Source organism: Capsicum annuum, chromosome 4 (genome assembly GCF_002878395.1).
Source record: "Capsicum annuum cultivar UCD-10X-F1 chromosome 4, UCD10Xv1.1, whole genome shotgun sequence".
Lineage (NCBI taxonomy): Eukaryota > Viridiplantae > Streptophyta > Magnoliopsida > Solanales > Solanaceae > Capsicum > Capsicum annuum.
In genome coordinates this window covers 49,245,472-49,264,823 of record NC_061114.1, presented here as the reverse complement: position 1 = coordinate 49,264,823, position 19,352 = coordinate 49,245,472, and the positions used below count along the sequence as shown (strand labels likewise).

Sequence of the window (19,352 nt, the reverse complement as noted above, 5' to 3'; positions counted from 1 at the left end):
CTTGAATGCCCAGTGGGACAATCTCTACCTATCATCTCAACTTTTCCAACTTCTAAGTTTAAGAACACTGAAATGACTTTCAAGAAGGTCAACTCTCAATCAACTGCTTTCAAGGCTGCTAATTCCAAATTCTCTGCTGAAGTAGAGAGCATCATTGGTGTTAATTTTGGAAGCTTTGGAGCTGTTACAAGGAGTAAGGCCAGAATGCCAAGACAACAAACACGTCAAGTGTTATTTGAGCCAACTCCAATTTTTGAATCTTCAACCCCAAAAGGAGCGAGGTCTCGGGAAAGTGCTTCGGAAGAAGAAAGCAATGTGGTAGAAACAATTAAGAAAACTCTTACTCTACTTGAGCACTCTGGTTTAAAATACTCTAGTGCTTAAGAACGATGGTCGTTAAACTAACACATCATCTCCACTTACACCGCGTAAGTTGAGCACTTCAAAGATCAACTTATGCTATAATCTGTGTTACTCTCCAACTTCTCCAATGATCATCCAATCAATGGTAACTAATGCCTCATCTATGGAGGAACAACTTGTGAATCTGACAAAGGCAATTGAGGGTCTAACTAAATATGTGAAAAATCAAGATGTTCGGATTGATAAGTTGGTAGATAGGATGGATGGCTTAATAGACGGAGAATCTAGCCATGAACCTAAAAAAGCTCCAGAGGTTCATGAAACAGAACATCCTGTAAAACAAATACCACCTGCTAAGGACGTACAAATTTCTTCTGGGGAATGATCCCTATTTATAAATTGAAGGAGTTCATTGAAGGGACTCTCAAAGACAAGTATGATGTTGTCACCAAGTCTTCCCTTACGTATGCCAAGCCCTACACTGCAAGGATTGATAGCCTTAAAATGTCTTCAGCTATCAACCCCCTCCCTCTAAATTTCAACAATCTGAGGACAAATGCAATCTAAATCAATATCTCGTGCACTTTTTTGAGATGTGTAATAATGGTGGAACCTATGGTGACTAATATTGTCAAACAATTTATCCATTCCCTAAAGGGAAACGCCTTCGATCAATACACGGACCTTGAGCCTAACTCCCTCGATAGTTGGGAGAAATTAGAGTATGAGCTCCTGAATTGCTTTAATAGCACATGGCATATAGTGAGCATGGTAGAGATTACAAATACACATCAAAGAAATGATGGGCTAGTCATTGACTTCATCAATCGATGAAGAAATGCCAGTCCAAATTGCAAAGATAGGCTCATAAAACTTCTGCAATGGAGATGTGCATCAAAGAAATATACTAGGATCTTCACTATATCTTGCAAGGAACTAAGCCAAAATTCTTTGAAAGTTAGCTATACGTGCTCACAATATGGAGTTGAGCATGCATTCTACTGAAAATGGAGTAACACCTATCCATGACTCTCGAAGGGGAAAGAAAAAGCTGGAACCTAAAAGATGGAGCAAGTTTGTCCCTAAAAATGTCAACAAAGAATCCATGAATATCGACGTGTCTCCCGTGAAGTTTACCATAAAGGTGAGCAAGAAGCAAAACGTAAAGACACTTCTCGAGCGCATCCAAATCAGAAGTTAACTTTGAAGGAGATGTAAGAAAATGAGTACTCCTTCCTTGATTCTGATGTTGTTAAATTTTTCAATGAACTTCTTAAGCATAAGCTTATTGATTTACTATAAATAAAGTGGCCCGATGAGTGTGGAAGGACTAATGGCCCAAACTATTACAAGTATCATAGGCTTATGGATCACCCTCTAGATAAATGCTTGGTCTTTAAGGACAAAATTAGGCAACTCACAAATGAGAAGAAAATCTTCTTCGATGATGAGAAGGTCAATTATCATTAAATTTTTATCACTTTTTGCTCGCTCAATCTGGTCCAAATATGCATAAAAAAGCATAATGAGGAACCATTAGAACATGACAAGTCTTCAGTTGATGAAGGTAATGATGAAGGCTGGAATCTGGCAACTAGGTGCAGACACAAGAAAATTAGTCTATGAAAGGAGTCGTCTGAGCAGCCAACTAGAAAGAGGATGGTGAAGCAATCAAGGAAGTAGAGGCTCATTGATCTTTCAAGGAAAATGAGGGTAATGGAGATTTACTACCAAAAACCACAAAGTCTTGTTACTTTAGAAGAATACTTACAAGTTGGTTCTATGCAAAAATGACTCAAGTCAACCTTGAGACATCTTGTTTTATAATGGAAAAGAGGGGGCAAAGGTTGAAAACATACCCATGAAAGTTTCTTCATCTTCTGAAAATCCTACTGAACTTCTTAGAAAAGAAGTACATATATGTGTTACAAGAATCACATTTACAAATGATGATCTCCTACTTGGTGAAACCTTATGCAATCGTCCTTTGTACATGGCGGGTCATGTTCTGGGAAAGAAGATAAACAGAATCTTGATAGAAGAGAGATCCAGAGTTAACATCCTACCTATTCTCATAATGAAGGAACTTAGCGTCGCTACTGACAAACTTTCCAAAAGCCGTTTAATGATTCAGAGATTCAACTAAGGGGGTCAGAGGGCCATAGGACGATTTGCGATTAAATGCATTAATGCATGTGATCGATGCCAAGACTTCGTACAATATATATTGATTGGTAGGCCTTGGGTACATGAGAACATAGTTATCTAATCCTCATACTCTCAATGCTTGAAGTATCTCAAAAGTAGAGTCAAAATAAAAATAATTGCTAATGATAAGTCATTCATTGAAGCTGAGTCACACTTTACCGATGAAAAATTCTACTTGAAGAATTATGTTGTGAATGACAAAAGCATTGATAATATAACAAAAATTAAGTGTGATGATCTTACATCTAAGAAGGTCGCGGTGGCTACCAAAAAAGTCATCACTAAGAAGCCTCCCTCCACTTTGAATAAAGAAAGCATTGCATCTACAAAAAGAAGGCAACCCTATGTTCTCCGCTATGTACCAAAGGTAAAGAAAGAGAAAGATCACTAATCTAATGCCTAAAATAATGTACGAGGAGGGATAACTCTACCTTTAAAGAGAATTGATGCCATAAACCCATCCTCAAGGCCACTTGGAGAATTTGTGGCTCAAAATCTACCGCAAGATATGACACTCCTTGTGAGTATACAAAAGAAGTCTTTAATCGAAATGCTTACAAGTTATTTGTAAATGTTGGATACAATACTAATGAGCCATCAAGGTTGGGTAAACTTCCATCTAAAAATACAACCAGGCAGGCACATGAAGTCCTAGGCTACACGCCGTCACGTCTAGTTCAAATATTCATAAGAAGTATAGTTAGCAGCTACATCACTATGGAAAATTAATCTTCTACTTCCAATAAAAGGCTTTCTGTCTTTGATCGACTGGGAGAATCAACTATAAGAACTTTCTTGTTTGACAGGTTGGGTCCACTAAATGTAAAGAAAAGTAGCAAGTGCCAAAAAAGTTGTCTAAACATGATAATGCACTTTTCACCTAGGATCCAGAAGGTTTTCCAAAGTTTGATTTCTTCTAGAATGAGGAGAAAGACGAAACTTGTGGTTTCATTCAAGGAGGTGCTAAAATCAAAGGCTCATACTGTGGTTTATACCAAGAAATACGAGGAATATAAAGAAGGTATTGGCTCCTTATATCATGTTACAACCCAAAAAGAGAATGATGTCTCATCTCAAATGAAGGTTGATGAAGATATAAAAGATACTTTCTAATGTTACCACAAATCTATCAATGATAATGATATACAAGAGAAGGGAGATATTGGGGATGCTCCATCGAAACTTAAATAAGGAGTGAAGACCACAATAGATCCCTTGAAAAAAGTTAATCTTGGAATCGATGAAGACCCAAGACCAACTTACCTGAGTGATTTTCTAGAAATTAATGAAGAAAATACTTATATGGACATACTCAAATAATATAGGGATGTCTTCACTTGAAGTTATAAAGAGATGCCTGGATTAGATCCAAAAATAGTAGTCCATCAATTGGCGGTCAAGAATGGTGCTCGTCCTATTAATCAAGACTAAAGGAGGTTTAGGCCAGAATTAGTATTGTTGATTCAAAATAAGGTTTACAAACTCATAGAAGTTGGATTTATTCATGAAGTCAACTACCCAATAGAGATTTCAAGTATTGTTTTTGTGTAGAAGAAGAATGGTTAATTCAAGTTTGTGTCAACTTCAGGAATCACAACAATGTCTGCCCTAAGAATGATTTTCAAATCCCCATTCCAAGGTTGGTGATTGATGCTACTACTGGTTATGAGGTGATGTCCCTCATGGATGGTTCCTTCGGCTATAACCAAATCTGCATGGCACTAAAAAACAAAGAGCTCACTGCATTTAGTATGAACAAAGGTATTTATTGCTATAAGGTGATTCCTTTCAATTTTAATAATGTTGGTGCCACTTATCAAAGAGATATGCACGACATCTTTGATGGCCTACTCCATGAAAATGTTGAGTATTATGCGGATGACTTAGTGGTGAAGACAAAAAAAAGGAACGACCACTTGCAATACCTAAGGATTGTATTTGAGTTGCTTCAAATATATCAACTTAGGATGAACCACTTAAAATGTGCCTTTGGAGTTACTTCTGGAAATTTCCTTGGCTTAATTATACGACATTGAGGAATTAAAATTAATCAGGCTAAGGTCGATGCAATTTTGAAGATGCCCGAGCCTCGAAACATCCTCGATTTAAAAAAGTCTTTAAGGAAGGATGGCATATTTAAGGAGGTTCATCTCAAGTCTGGCTGGAAAATGTGAACCATTTAGCCATCTCATGAAGTAGGATACTTCTTTCAAATAAGACCAAGCTTATAGTAAGGACTTTAAAAGTATCAAATCATAATTGATGAAACCTTCAGTTCTTGTGACACTTATACCTGGAAAACCATTAATACTCTATATCACGGCACAAGAAAGGTCAGTTGGAGCACTACTGGCATAAGAAAATAGTGAAGGTAAAGAAAACTCGCATTACTATCTGAGCAAAATGATGACACCAAATGAGCTGAATTATTCTCTAATCAAAAAGTTATGTTTGGCGTTAGCCTTCTCAATCCAAAAGATGAAACACCACTTTTAGCTTATGTTGTTCGTCTTGTGTCTAGGCAAATCCCATCAAGTTTGTGATGTCAAACCAGTCCTTAGTGATCGACTTAAAGGTGGTACCTTTAATTTTAATAATTTGAGATCATGTACATTCCTCAAAAAGTTGTAAAAGAACAAACATTAACAGACTTTTTGGCATATCATCTGATACCTGATGATTGGGAATTTACTGATGAGCTTTCTGATTATTATATAATGGTTATTGAAGCTAGACCCCCTGAAAGATGTACTTTGACAGTGCTGCATATCGAGGTGGAGATAATGCTGGCTTAGTGTTTGTCACTCTAAAAGAAGAGGTCATTCCATACTTTTTTACCTTGAAAAACCATTACTCCAATAATATTGCTAACTATCAAGCGCTAATACTCAAACTTGAGATGACAGTCGACATGAAGCAACTATAATTATAAGTCTTTGGTGACTCTCAATTGGTGATCAAGAAGCTTTTGGAAAGCTATGAAGTTAGAAATCCTAAGCTACGCCCATATCATGATTATGATCAGAAGTTGATGGAATGGCTTGGATAAGTAACCCTTTAACATTTTCTGAAAGAAGAAAAACAACCTGATACCCTAGTTGCTTTGGCCTTAACCCTAACTCTTTTAAATCAGACACGAGTTACTCTCCGCCAAGAATGGGTAGTAATATTGTTGAATGAGGATGAAGATGTAGAAAATAAGGTTGAGCACCTCGCACTATTTTTGAAGCCGTAAAGAAAGATTAGCGACAACCTATCATTAACTACTTATGTCATAGGATAATTCCAGAGGATCCCAGGAGAAAGACTGACATTCGTCGTCGTGCACCTTACTTTCTTTACTATAAAGAGATGCTAGATAGAAGATCATTTGAATGAGTACTCTTGTGATATTTAGGAGAAGAAGAAGTAGTTCAAGCTTTGCGAGAAGCACACTCGAGTATTTGTAGATCTCATCAGTCTAGACCGAAGCTTCATTTCACATTAAAAGGATAAGGCATTATTGACCGACGATGGTGAAATATTGTTTGGAATATGCTAGAAGATTCAAACCTTGCCAATTCCATGCAAATTTTATATATCAACCTCCTGAAGTATTATACCCAACTATAGCATCCTAGTCATTCAAATCTTGGGTTAGATATTGTTGGACCATTGCCAAAATCTTCTGATGGACACTTGTACATCTTGGCTGCGACAAATTACTTCTTATAATGGGTTGAAATTGTTGCTCTCAAGGAAGTAAAGAAAGAAAATATTACGAACTTCATCCGAGTGAATATTATCTATGGCTTTGGGATCTCTTAGTACATAATAACTGATAATGGCAAGCCATTTGATAAAACACTGATGAATAAAATTTGCGATCTCTTTGGTTTCAACCAACGTAAATCTTCTATGTACCATGCTGCTGCCAATGGTATAGCCGAAGCATTTGATAAGACTTTTTTGCAACTTGTTGAAAAAAGTCATCTCCAAATCTAAATGAGACTGACATGAATGAATGGAAGAATATTTATGATCATATAGGATGACTTACCACATACTAACGCAAGCAACCCCATTCTTGATTTTGAAGTTGAAGCAGTCCTACCACTTGATCATCAAATACCTTTGACTGGGCTATTCAAGAAAGGCTCACCGAAGAAGAAAATGCTAAGTTACGTCTTGCAGAGTTAGAAGCCCTTGATGAGAAAAGGTTGGAGGCTCAATAAAATTTTAAATATTATCAAGCCCGTCTATCTCGTTGTTTCAACAATAGAGTCCGCCTGAGGTGCTTTCAAGTTAAAGATCAAGTCCTTGCAATAAGAAGGCTCATATATCGTACAAAAAGTATATTCAAGTGGTGCTTATAAATTTGTCAATGCAGATGGTATGAAAATTGGTCCTATCAACGCTAAGTTGAAAAAGTAATATCTTTGAAGGGAGATGACACTCCTTCAGACACGAGTATAAACTGCATGTTCATTCCCGTCCACAAGAGTATAAACTATGTACCGCTCAAAAAAATTCTGCTAGGTTGAAAACCTCAAAAGACGCGACCTAGGCAAAAGTTAGGACACAAAAAAATATTAAAAAAACAATAGTCGCCCAAATATTCATTGTGACGTGATCCTCTTCACTGAGGTATGTTGGCGCCTAGAATTTTATTCTGAGTTCAGTTGCATGAGTGTCAAAAAAATACTTGTTCCCACTCACATAAAACGTCAGACTTCAAGAAACTTTTTATTTCATCAATCTTCAAACTTGCACCAAGTATGGGAGGCTCAATGGGGGAAAACCCCTATGAAATATGAGATTCTTTGATATAAGTTGAAGTTTTCAAATTCACTAAATATTCAAGTTGGAATCTTCAAATCTGCCATATCTAAGCCTTCAAAGTTTGATATCTAAAGTCTTGAAATGATCTATGTCTATAAGTTGGTGTCTTCAAATTCACCAAGTCTTCATGTTAGAGATTTTAAATTCACAATATTGAAACCTGAAAGTTCACGAAGTTTGCAAGTTGAAGTCTTCAGATGCTCTATGTCAATAAGTTGGAGTCTTCAAATTCATTAAGTCTTCATATAGGAGCTTTTAAGTTTACCATATTGAAGCCTATAAGTTCACGAAGTTTGCAAGTTGAAGTCTTCAGATACTCTGTGTCTATAAGTTGAAGCCTTCAAATTCACTAAGTTTTCAAGTTGAAGTCTTCAAATATGCCATATCAAAACCTTCAAAATTTAATAGTTGAAGTCTTTAGATGATCTATGTCTATAAGTTGAAGCCTTTAAATTCACCAAGTCTTCATGATAGAGCTTTTAAATTCACCATATTAAAGCTTGTAAGTTCAAGTGTCTATATGTTGAAGTCTTCAGATGTTCTATGTCTATAAGTTGAAGTCTTCAAGTTAAAGTTTTCAAATCTGCCATATTGAAACCTTTAAATTCTAAAAGATGGAGTCGTCAGATGCTCCGTGTCTATAAGTTGAAGTCTTTAAATCCTTCAATGTTTTTGGAGTTTACCTTTCTTAGGGCGGGAACTATTATCCATCCTTGTGCGTCGTAAGATTACCCTTAAATTTACCTTTCTTAGGGCGGGAACGAGTTGCCATTCTTGTGTACCATAAGATTACCCTTAGAATTACCTTTCTTAGGGCATGGAATGAGTAGTTATCCCCGTACGCCGTAAGATTACCCATAGAATTACCTTTTTTAGGGAGGAGATGAGTAGCCATCCCTGTACGCCATAAGATTACACTTAGAATTACCTTTCTTAAGGCAGGGATGAGTAGCCATCCCTGTGTGCTGTAAGATTACCCTTAGAATTACCTTTCTTAGGGCGGGAACAAGTAGCCATCCCTATGCACCATTAGATTACCCTTAGAATTACCTTTCTTAGGGAGGGGACAAGTAGTTATTTTTTCACACCATAAGGTTATCGCCTTTGAATAGAAGACATTATCTTGAGCAAGAGCTTGTTGTAGAAACCTAAAATTTGTGGGACTCTTCAAGAAGAACCTAAATTCTGTTAGAGTTCTGGGAGGTTACTTTATCCTAAATCCCGCCTATTTAAAGGGTAACATATTCCCTGAAAGAGGCATCTTGAATATCCCATAAGCTGATGGGTATTCGTAAAAAGATCAGAATCTCCAATATCCCAAAAAAAATCATGAGATATTTATAAAAAGATCATCATATATTCGAGAATAAGCCACTAACGGCCCTCGAATTACGAAGAAAATCAAGAGAGAAGAATCAAGGGAGGAACAGATTTGTAACCACAATCGTTTATCAATAAAAAATTCTTGTTTCTTCATATTTTTGTTTGTGGTTAAAATTTATTTTTCACAAATTTAAATTATGTTGCAAACAAATTGGCACGCCAAGTGGGACCAAATCTTCCCTTCATCTCTTCTCTCATAAATCAAATCTACAAATCTGTAGCCGCCGCATAAAGGTGGAAGCTCTATTGGTACTTCAAGACTCGTCATCAAATCTACACTTCGACAAGCCTTGAAGTAGTGGGAATTTGTAGACACCTAAAATTTGTGGGACTCTTCAAGAAGAATTCAAATTCTGTTAAAGTTCTGAGAGGCTACTTTACCCTAAATCCCGCCTATTTAAAGAGTAACATATTCCCTGAAAGAGGCATCTTGAATATCCCATAAACTGATGGGTATTCGTAAAAAGATCGAGATCTCCAATATCCCACAAAATCATGGGATATTCATAAAGAGGTCTTCCTATATTTGAGAATAAGCCACTAATGGTCCTCGAATTATGGAGAAAATCAAGAAAGGAGAATCAAGGGAGGAACAAATTTGTAACCACAATCGTTTATCAATAAAAAATTCTTGTTTCTTCATATTTTTGTTTGTGGTTAAAATTTATTTTCCATGAATTTAAATTATGTTGAAAACACTTGTCATTCACCTACAAAAAGAAAAAAAAGAAAAAGACAACACAAAGAAAACACAAATAAAAGAGAGTTTGTTCTTGTCAGGACATTTTAAACTCGAAAGTCATACATCACCAACTTAGATGCGCTTGAGACAAGATGTTTTAGTGAAGAATAAGAAGCCCTTAAGTCTAATTTCCAGCAAGCAAAACACATTTTGATGATAACATTACCACGTCAAGATATAAATTATTTTGTGAGACGACGAAAATCTAAAATCCTCTGTCATACAAAATTTAGGGTCAACTTCAAAAATTTTATATAGAATGATGAGAAAATGATCAAATACCCCCCTCCCCCCAACCTTTACCCCAAATTCCATTAACTATTTAAAAATGGAATATATACCCCCCCCCTCAAACGCTGACGACCAGATGCGTAATGGAAAGTGAGCAACACACACTTGCCATGTAATGCCACCTAATTTCCACGTAATATTATTTTTTTATATAAAAAATTAATTATTATTCTTTAATATATATATATATATATATATATATATATATATATATATTCTCTTTTTTGTATTTCCCTTTCCATTTCCCATTTTTTTCCTTTTGGAAGCATTTTTGGAAGCACAGGAATCCGGATTAATTGAGGAGAAGGACCAGATTTTGATTCATGAATATGTTCGCATTTTCAAAAATTCATGTGAGCAACTCAACTTGAATCAACCAAGTTGGCATCGTCGCCGCCGTCAAATCATGAATCCACCACTGCCTGCCGCCATCGCCGAAGCTCCGGTGACTTTTGACATCGCGGACCAGTCCCAACAGGTGCGCCACCTCAACGTGACTACACCCCAACAAAAATCATCCAAACCGATGCTCCAATTGCCATGAAATTGTATTTGAGCGCAGCGCCGCCGCTGACGAACTCCGGTGAAGGCGGCGCCACTACTGTCCACCACTAATCGATGCAACACCACAACCAAATTTTATTTTAGCTATTGCACAAATTATTGAAATAATTGTTAATTTTGTCATTTTTATGGAATTGAAGATAGACCCCTTTGGGGTGTGTGTTCTTGAAATGAAATGGAATTAGCTATTTATTTTTTATGAAATTTCAGAATTTGGTGTGGGGAGAGGGGGGGAGCATCCATGGTGTTTTGTGTTTTTTTGAAGAGAAGAAAGAAAATGAAGAAGAAAAAAAAGAAATGTCATTGATGAGTTCTTGGTGCCATTGTTTGTGAAGAAGAAGAATTGAAGAGAGGAAGAAAGAAAAATGTCATTGATGAGTTCTTGGATGTCATTGATGTCATTATTTGTGAAGAAGAAGAAGAAGAAGAAGAAGAAGAAGAAGAAGAAGAAGAAGAAGAAGAAGAAGAAGAAGAAGAAGAAGAAGAAGAAGAAGAAGAAGAATTGAAGAATTGAAGAAGAATTGAGGAAGAAGAAAGAAAATGAATTGAAGAAGAAGAGAAAGAAAATAAATAAAGAAAAATAATAATTAAAATTATATATATTTATTTAAAGAAATATTAAAATTAAATTTTTAATAAAAAATTCGGTTTTCACTTTCTTTAAAGAAAGTAAAACACACACTCTTTCCACGTCAGCGTTTGGGGGGTATATATTCCATTTTTAAATAGTTCAGGGGGGTCATAGGACCTCTTTAAAGTATAGTTATGTAGTTGGGATTTGGGATAAAGGTTGGGGGGTATTTGACCATTTTCTCTAGAATAATCGAAGAGGTTTCAAATTTCAAATATTATATATATATTATATATGCATGTTTCTGGTATCTACAGAATTAAGCAGATCATGATTTTGATACTCCCATATTGAGATATAAAATTTTTAGTGTCACTGCACAAATTTGAAATTGCTTGTGCATCAAAACCCAATGTTGACTTTGGGATAACATCTAAAAAGTTCTCAAAGGTGTTAAATTATGAATATTGGATATGTTTAGATCTTTGTGTCTAGTTTCACAAAAATCAAGCATCTTGTGATTTCAGCCTTCCTACTTCAAGATATAAAAGATCTAGCAAGGACACACAGATCTGAAATTTTCAGTATGATTAAATTCAGGGCCAACTTCAAAAAATTATCGAGAATTATATTCAAGGATTATAAATCTGAATTTTAGATGTGTTATAGATCTCGAAGTCTAGTTTTTGAAATATCAAATGGTTCATGATTTTGATATTTCTACAATGAGATATGAATTTTCTACCACAACATGCTGGGCTGGAAAAAAGTGACAAATTAAAAAAAGTAGAAGGGTAAGAAATTATCTCAACATTATTCATGGCTTGGAAAACTCAAAATTGATATTGAAAAAGTGAGAAACCTACATCCTTTTATAGAATTGTAGGGGTGACTGTTTCCTTCTTCAATATAAATTCAAATTGAAAGAGTTTCTATCTCCAATATAAATTCAAATTGGAGGAGTTCTATTCATAATTGAAAATGGTTAAATAATGCGGTAAAGAGTTTTTCAAAATATATTGGGAATTGGACAAAGTCAAGATATCCTAGTATAAGTGGACATCATTAAATAATTCATGAGTTGGATATCATGCCTCACCAGTGAATTTTATGTGTAGAAATTCATGAAAAAAATTGTGACTCCAAAAAAAAGAGTATTTTGAGAGCCAATATCAATATGTAAATTGCATGGTTTAGCTTTAAATTTTTCTCAACTAATGAAATAGGGGTGTTCATATGCATGAATCTTTGAAGCAAAAAGGAAGTATGTTTAAATAAATCATACTTTATACCTAGTCTCTAAAGTATACACTCGACCAGTCTTGAAGCAGGAAGTATTTGTAGTTATATAAATTTTATTCAAATTAAATTTGAAATATATTAGTCCAAATAAATGTAATGGATTAATATGATTGGATTAATTATTTAAATCCAAATAAATATGAATTTAATTAAAGTTTAATTTTTGTTGAGCTAATCCATTAATTCGGGCAATAAATGATTAAGCCCACTTTAATAAGATCAAGATGTCATCATATTCTAGAGGCCCAATTTGGCATCACATGCCAAATGACGTGGCATGCCAAGTTAAGTGAAGGAGCCAATAAGATCATGCCATATATCAAAATGATGCAGCAGCCCTAGTGAAATCAAAAACTCATAAAATGCGTCATGTCACTTAAATCTGATTGGTCAAAAGAAATTCATCTTTACCGTGACTCTTTTTTCCCTACAACTACAAATAGGGGTCTTATAATTCAGAAAAGGAACCAATAATTCCAACAACAAACAAGAGAAAGCTCGTAGATCAAACTCACCAGATTTCTCTCCAAGCTACAAACCAAGCATTCAAGTTCATCAAGATTAAAAATCAAGATCACAAGATTCAAGAACAAGTCTAAAAATCATTGAATTCAAGTACAAGTCAAGATCAAATCCATCAAATTCACAAATCAAGTTCACATTCAAAATCAAGCTCGAAGCACTTGAATTTATATTTGAAAAGGTGAATCGGAGGATACATAGAGATTGTAACACTCACATATTTAAATCAATAAAATGATTGTTGTAATATTTTTCTTGTCAAGATTATTTATTTATTTTTTCAACTTGAAATTTTATCATCCAACTGCATATTTATTGCCGTTGAAAATCTCTATTGTTCTAGTGTTGTAGTGGATGGACATACCCTCTCTTTAGGGATGGCAATTAGGTGATGTGGGTTTTAAGCAATGCGGGACAGTGCAGATTTTAGACTATGTGGGTACGAGGCGGGTTGAAGTAAATTTTTTTAAATGATGCGGGGCGGGGCAGGTTGCAACTATATGTGGATTTAAATAAAAAAATTACATTTAGTATTATTCTCGTGAATCTACCTAAAATTATATATATCCTTTACTTAAAATTTTATCATACTTAAAACGAAAATAATTTCATAACTTTTCTTTTGAAACCGGTAATATAATTTTATAACTCAAAAGTTTAATGATTTTTTTCTTCTTAAATCACTTTGCCATGCATAGCTTAGTTAATTTACTATAGCAAGGGCTTAAAAAATTAGATAAACTGATTGATCTCTAATTTTAATTTCTTGATTCATCTTATAAATAAAAATCTGATATTCGATCATTACTTGTATACCTTATACTTATCTGATAATTTTTTACTAAAAATTAATATAATAGAGATTGATTGTTACTACTTCCTAATTGCATATTTGAAAATATTCTGATTTTCAATGAAATTATAAATATTTTAAAAAATAAAAATGTGGGATGGTGCAATGCGGGTATGAGTGTGGTGGGTTTATGTGAGTTTAAAGGTGATGTGGGGCGGTGCGAGGTAATTTTTAAATTTATAGGTTTTAAAAAAATCCGCACCACACCCGAATCGCACCGCCCCATTGCCACCCTAGTTCTCTTGCATCATTTGTTGAGTGATTCTCCAAGAACTAGGGGTGTGTTTGGTATGAAGGAAAATGTTTTCCATGGCAAATATTTTCCTAGAAAATGTTTTCCTGGAAAACAAGTTGATTTCTTACTTGTTTTCTTATATTTGATTGGTGGATGGAAGATATTTTCCAGAAAATATTTTCTAATATTTTATTGGTGAATGAAAAAATATTTTCCAAAAAATATATTTTAGTGTTTAGCTAAACCGTAAAAATATATTTTAGAATCCTTTTTTAAAAAATAGATTTAAAAAATTAAATCCTTTTTTGGGAAAGGGGTTGGTTGGCGGGTGGGTGGGGGTGTCAAAATGGTAGTAGGGGTGGGGTAAGAAAAAGTTTTGAATTTCTTTTGTTAAGAAAAAGAATAAAAAATTAGCGAAGAGAGGGGGGGGGGGGGGATTAGTAGGAGCTGGGGGTCAAGGTAGAAGAGTGAAAGGAAGAAAAAAATTAAAAAAATTTTTAAAATATTTTTCTTTTTTAAGGTGGACCCCACTTTGTGAAAATACATTAGGTTTGTTGTTCTTGTTGTAAGGTTGGGTTGGGGTGGGAGGGGGAAGGGATGGGAGAGGGGGCTGGTAAGGGAGAGGGGGTAAGAGAAAAGTTTAAATTTTTTAATAAAATATAAATATTATTTTTGGAGGGAGACTGGTAGGGGTAGGGGTGGGGTGGGAATAGGGGATGGATTAAGAAAAAATTTGAAATATTTTTTAAAACAACTGAATTTTTTGGGGTGGGGGTGGGGCTGCGGGTGCGGGTGGGGGTAGGGGTATGGAGTGTGGTGGGGGTAGGGGTAGGGGTCGAGTGAGGTGGGGTAGGGGTGGTGTCGGGGTGATAGGGTATTGGGAATGGAGGGCGGGGTAGATGATTTTGAGAATTGTATAATATTTCAACTTTAAAGTGTGGTTGAAAGAGAGTTTTGAAAAATGTTTTCCTTATTTTTTTAAGGGAAGTCATTTTACTTAGATTTAAGGAAAATAAATAGATTTGAAAAACATTTTTCAAAATATATAAGCCAACCAAACATAACAAAAACTGGAAAATATTTTCCTTCATACCAAACACACCCTAGGAGTTCTATCTTTTCTTACATTCACGATCTTGTATAGTTATGTGTTGTAGCTGGCTGAAAAAGCGGAGATAAAAACACATGGATTAAGTAGTGATGAAATTATTTAGTGGATGGAGCATTGTGTGACGCCCCGCGTCACTACCCATTAAATTCATCACGTTTTGGGCATGATTCCGAGCATTTCGGGTGCATTTCGGAGCCCGACGGGGCTTCCTCAACGTCTATTGACAAGGACAACGTGGGGGCATCTTTGGGAGGTCAAATTACAAGCTCGGGTCAACATTTATGGGACTTTGGAGCCTTGACCAGCTGCTGAACAGAAACTGCACAGAAAAACAGGTTGCTAGACAAAGGCCTTTCACTAGTGCATGGATTGCATGGCCAAATGTAGAAATTTTGACTAGCATTTATTGTGCCCCTTGACTAAGGGACTTTATATATATCTTGTAAGGCCCTCTTGGGCCGATATCTTATACTTGTTTTTACTCAAGAAATATATCAGAAAATTGCCTCTTCGGGCCTCCCAAATCGAGTGTCTTCCTTTGCTATTTTCCTTACGTGTTTGTGTGAATGTTCAAAGGTTCTTGGGGACTGATTTAGACCTGGTTTAGGACTGAGTTTAGCATCGATATTGAGAGTGTTAAGCTGTCCGCACACAGCTAAAAATAGGCCCGTGACAAGTGGTATCAGAGCTGCACTTTGAACATGGCATACGACGGTGATGAGGAGGTTCACGGTGGAGACAATTTGGGCAAAACCAAGACCAAGAAACGTGACAAGAGTAGGAACAAGGATGAGGCCCAAATTCCAGTTAGTGAGGCTATTACAAACGTGGAAAATGGTGAAGGTTCCGCATCCGGCTCTCTTGATGAGAGAATCGTTAGCACGGAGGCTGGTTTAGCAGTTTTGGGCCATCGCTTCAAGACCATTGAGTCCAACGTCGGTACCCTTGAGGTGGCTGCTCTTGAAGGGCTGGACGAAGTCAAAGCTGACTTGTCCGAGCAAAATGAAGAGCACAAGGAGGGGATGACCAGCTTGGAACTCAATCTTACGAAAGCATTATCGGCGCTACACGAGGAGTTTGGGTCGAAACTGTCCGAGGTGATGTTGGGGCAGTCTGCTTTGCAGGAAGAAGTTGCTGACTTGAAGCAACAACTGGAAGCAGCCCGTGTTGGTGGAAATCATGGTTCCGTGGCTTACCATGATGCTTGTATTGAGGCTCCTAAACCCAACGTGTTTAAGGGTGAGAGGAACGCTCAAGACGTAGAAAATTTCATATGGCAATTGGAGTCGTATTTTGAGCACGTCAAGATTGTTGACGGGGCAGCAAGGATCCGGATTACAACCATGTACTTTAGTGACGTCGCAATGTTGTGGTGGTGTAGGAAAAAAGTGGACATGGAGAGGGGTCTTTGTACCATAGCTGATTGGGATCAGTTTAAGGATGAGTTGAAGGAGCAATTTTACCCTCAAAACGTTGTAGATGAAGCCCGACGGAAGTTGAGGAAACTTAAACAAACTTCTTCCATTCATAACTATGTGAGGGAGTTTACGAAGCTCTCACTTCTTGTGACAAGTTTCAGCAGTGAGTTTCTTGATGGCCTCCAAAATTGGGCCAAACAAGAGTTGAGGAGGCGTAATGTCAAAACCGTGGATGAGGCCATTAAAGTGGAGGAATCCTTGATTGATTTTCATGCCGATTATGCCAAGGCGAAGGATAGTCGGAACAAGCCCGTTGCTGCCAAAGGAGATCATGGGGACAAGGGCAAAGACAAGTTTATTCCCAACAAAAATCATGAGTTCAAAGGAGAACGCAACCAGCCATCGTCATTCCGCAAGAACTACGAGGAAAAGAAGAAAGGTGTAGCTAACCACGATAGCGGCTGCTACCTTTGCGGGGATACGTCTCACTTTGCGAGGTCTTGTCCTTCATTGAGTAAGATGGGAGCGATGATTGCAGCAACACGGAAGGATCAAGCTAGTACACAAGCCGGGAGTTTCGAGGAGCAAGAAGCACAAGCTGCCAATCCGGAGAAAGGAAAGGGACATGCCGTGGGTTTGTTCAACCACATGGCTTTGTTTAACCACATGACTCTTGCTGCTCTGGCTGCAAAGAAGCACAATGTTAGAGCTCGAGAGTCATTATTTGTTGATGGAGAGGTGAATGGCCGAGCAGTCTGCATTATGGTGGACACCGGAGCAACGCATAACTTTGTTACGGAGGAAAAGGCTAAAGAACTTGGCCTTGCATTCGTGACTAGTGGTTCCATGTTAAAGACCGTCAATTGTCTCCCTACCAATGTCAATAGCCTCGCTCCTCGGGTGAGTCTCACCTTGGGAGGTTGGAAGGGAGAAACGGATTTTTCGGTTGTTCCGATGGATATCTTTGATATTGTATTAGGGCTGGATTTTTGGTATGAGATTAACGCATTTATTTCGCCACGTCTCAACCAGCTAGCCATTTGTGATATGGGTGGTTCTTGTATTGTTCCACTTATTCGTGTCGCTCAAAGTGGCACACGTTTGTCGGCGATGCAGCTTGTTAAAGGTTTCAAGAAAAGAGAACCAACCTTTCTTGCGGCATTGATGGAGATCGTTGACTGCCAAGAAGCTGAATTAGTGCCCTCATATGTCCAACGTGTTCTTGAAGAGAACAAAGATGTAATGCTGGAGGAGCTGCCCAAACGGTTACCTCCACGAAGTAAAGTTGATCACGAGATCGAGCTGGTACCCGGGGCAAAGCCACCAGCTATGACCCCGTATCAAATGTCGCCTTCAGAGCTTGAGGAACTTAGAAAACAACTCAAGGAGCTGCTGAAATCAGACCATATCCGACCATCTAAGGCACCCTTTAGAGCTCCGGTCTTATTTCAAAAGAAGAAGGGAGGGACGTTGCGGTTGTGTATTGATTACCATGCTCTCAACAAAGTCACGGTGAAAAACAAATATCTCATTCCTTTGATAGCTGATTTGTTTGATCGCCTGGGGCAAGCCAAAGTGTTCACGAAGATGGATTTGAGGAAGGGCTATTATCAAGTTCGTATAGCCGAAGGAGATGAAGCCAAGATGACTTGTGTGACTCGTTATGGATCCTATGAGTGGATGGTCATGCCTTTTGGACTGACCAACGCACCAGTCACGTTTTTCACACTAATGAACAGGATCTTCCAGCCATACTTGGATCAATTCTTGGTTATATACTTGGACGACATTGTTGTTTATAGTAGCTCAATGGAGAAACACGTTAGACACCTTCAACTAGTGTTTAATGTGCTACGGGAAAATGAGCTATGCGTCAAAAGGGAGAAGTGCACTATTGCACAGCCAAAGGTACAATTCTTGGGCCATACGATCAGCCAAGGGCAGATTCAGATGGATAGCGACAAAGTTGAGGCGATCCGGGATTGGGAGGTTCCAACGAAGGTGCCCAAATTAAGGTCCTTCCTTGGCCTTGCTAATTATTACCGAAGATTTATTCTTGGATACTCGGATATTGCTGCTCCTCTCACGGATTTATTGAAGAAGAATCGTGTTTGGGAGTAGAATAGTTTGTGTCAAGCGGCATTCAACAACCTTAAGGCAGCCATTATCAAGGAACCGATTTTGGCTTTACCAGATTTCACGAAACTGTTTGAGGTGCAAACGGATGCATCCGATTTTGCTATTGGTGGTATCCTAATGCAAGAGGGCCATCCGATAGCGTTTGAAAGCAAAAAATTGAATGATGCAGAGCGGCGCTACACAGTCCACAAAAGGGAGATGACGGCCATCGTCCATTGCCTAAGGACATGGCGTCATTATTTGTTGGGAGCTCATTTCATCGTTAAGACAGATAATGTAGCAACCAGCTACTTCCAATCACAAAAGAAACTCTCGCCAAAGCAGGCTCGATGGCAAGATTTCTTGGCAGAGTTTGATTACTCATTGGAGTATAAACCGGGAAAAGCAAACGTTGTTGCCGATGCATTGACTCACACGGCTGTTTTGGCGATACTATTGAGCACGACCAGCTGTGGTGTGTTAGATACCATTAAGGAAGGGATGGAACATGATCCCGTTGCCAAATAACTTCTTGATTTAGCGCACAAAGTCAAGACCCAAAAGTTTTGGGAAGAGGACGGACTGTTATACACCACCGGAAGGGGAGTGTATGTGCCTAGATGGAAAAATCTTAGGCGCTTGTTAATCAAGGAGGGCCATGACACGACGTGGGATGGTCATCTAGGACAGAAATGCACCATGGCTTTGTTAGAAGCAGGTTATTACTGGCCTCGCATGAGGGACGATCTAGAGGTATACGTTCGCACTTGCCTTGTTTGCCAACAAGACAAGGTGGAACACAAGGTGCCCGGTGGATTAATTGAGCCGCTGCCTACTGCTGAGAAACCAT

The 19,352-nt window shown here is 37.5% G+C and overlaps 1 protein-coding gene across 1 annotated transcript; it reads left to right on the top strand.

Moving 5' to 3' along the window:
* The first annotated feature begins 72 nt into the window (after window positions 1-72).
* Window positions 73-19,030, top strand: LOC124897941. The gene is made up of 4 exons (XM_047411562.1): window positions 73-361; window positions 10,075-10,286; window positions 15,632-18,493; window positions 18,542-19,030. Exons 1-4 carry the CDS (start codon window positions 73-75, stop codon window positions 19,028-19,030), a joined length of 3,852 nt encoding a protein of 1,283 aa, XP_047267518.1.
* Window positions 19,031-19,352: the final 322 nt, after the last annotated feature.